Consider the following 1,330-nt stretch of genomic DNA (forward strand, 5'->3'; position numbering starts at 1 on the left):
GGCTGGGCGAAGTTTTTTTTCCTGCTCTTCAAGCATGTTTATCACCTTCATATCTTTTACGTAGTCTAATGATTCTAGGCTAATCTTCAAACCCAGGACCTACAGCTTGTGTGCTGGAGAATTAGTAGACTGATGGGCCATATGTGCAATTTTGTAAGCCAACAGGACGCTTTTAAAGTTTCTGTTGAGTAGGTGACCTTGAAATTGTGATACTGACCTCTGTGTGTGTTCTTGGTCTAGTACTGAAAATGGGAGATATTGAGAAGGGCAAGAAGATCTTTGTCCAGAAATGTTCCCAGTGCCATACAGTTGAAAAGGGAGGCAAGCACAAGACTGGACCCAACCTGAATGGCCTGTTTGGACGCAAGACTGGACAAGCTGAGGGCTTCTCTTACACGGATGCTAATAAGAATAAAGGTAAACTTAAAGCTGCTCTTCTGAGTTACTAGGGACAACAATATTCAGTTCTTGATGATAGTTCTAGAAGTACTGAAATCTGTCAAAAAGTAAAATAATATGGAGGCCAAGAATTTAAATGTTTGTTATTTTGAAGTCACTAAAAATCTTTTTTTTTTTTCTGTCTAGGCATCACCTGGGGTGAGGATACTCTGATGGAGTATTTGGAAAACCCAAAGAAGTATATCCCAGGAACAAAGATGATTTTTGCGGGTATTAAGAAGAAGTCTGAGAGAGCAGACTTAATAGCATACCTCAAAGATGCCACTTCAAAGTAAAAGTTACCTGCTGCCTTATTTATTTCACAAAGGAGATGGCAATGGAAATGTCTGTGTTGAGATTGGTTTTTAAACTTTATATTTTTACATGTACTGTGTCTAACCTTAAAATCTATCTAGCCCATCAAATAACGTTGCTCATGGTGGGTCACAGGAGCACATGCTTGTTTGGCAGCCATTAAGTAAATGGGAACTGTGTAATTGGGTTGATTTAAATTTCTATAGTGTTCATTCATTCTTGGTCACAGAATTAAAAAATAAAATAAAATAAACATTTCCTGCCTCTTCATTGTTTTAAAAAAAATCTATAAATAATCAAATGAGTAACTGTCAACAGCATAATAGCTTTGACAGCTCAGTTCTTCTGGATTAAAAAGTAGGGTGGTTTTTGGCATCTTCCACCATACATCTTCTGTTACATTACTTTAAAGATTTAAAAAAAAATTCCCCAAGATAATATTTTTCTAAATGTAATCAGTACTAGGTGTTGTGGCATATATTAATCTGTCTAAAGCTTGCGATAAGAATACATTTCATCTGACTTAAGTACTATTTGTGAAATGGCAGTTGTGTCCAGACACTTTTTTTTTTTTTTT

At 36.0% G+C, this 1,330-nt stretch overlaps 1 protein-coding gene across 1 annotated transcript; it reads left to right on the forward strand.

Moving 5' to 3' along the window:
* The first annotated feature begins 240 nt into the window (after positions 1 to 240).
* On the forward strand, positions 241 to 1,008 carry CYCS (cytochrome c, somatic). The gene is made up of 2 exons (XM_010176621.1): positions 241 to 417; positions 586 to 1,008. Exons 1-2 carry the CDS (start codon positions 249 to 251, stop codon positions 732 to 734), a joined length of 318 nt encoding a protein of 105 aa, XP_010174923.1. The 5' UTR covers positions 241 to 248; the 3' UTR covers positions 735 to 1,008.
* The last annotated feature ends 322 nt before the right edge of the window (positions 1,009 to 1,330 follow it).

The sequence above is a fragment of the Antrostomus carolinensis genome, unplaced genomic scaffold, assembly GCF_000700745.2.
Source record: "Antrostomus carolinensis isolate BGI_N321 unplaced genomic scaffold, ASM70074v2 C13346104, whole genome shotgun sequence".
Classification (NCBI taxonomy): domain Eukaryota; kingdom Metazoa; phylum Chordata; class Aves; order Caprimulgiformes; family Caprimulgidae; genus Antrostomus; species Antrostomus carolinensis.

Excerpts from the sequence above, each read along its gene's own strand:
- CYCS (XM_010176621.1), top strand. The coding sequence starts at position 249 with ATGGGAGATATTGAGAAGGGCAAGAAGATCTTTGTCCAGAAATGTTCC. Across the intron at positions 418-585 it reads GGATGCTAATAAGAATAAAG|GCATCACCTGGGGTGAGGAT; the intron begins GTAAACTTAAAG and ends TTTTCTGTCTAG.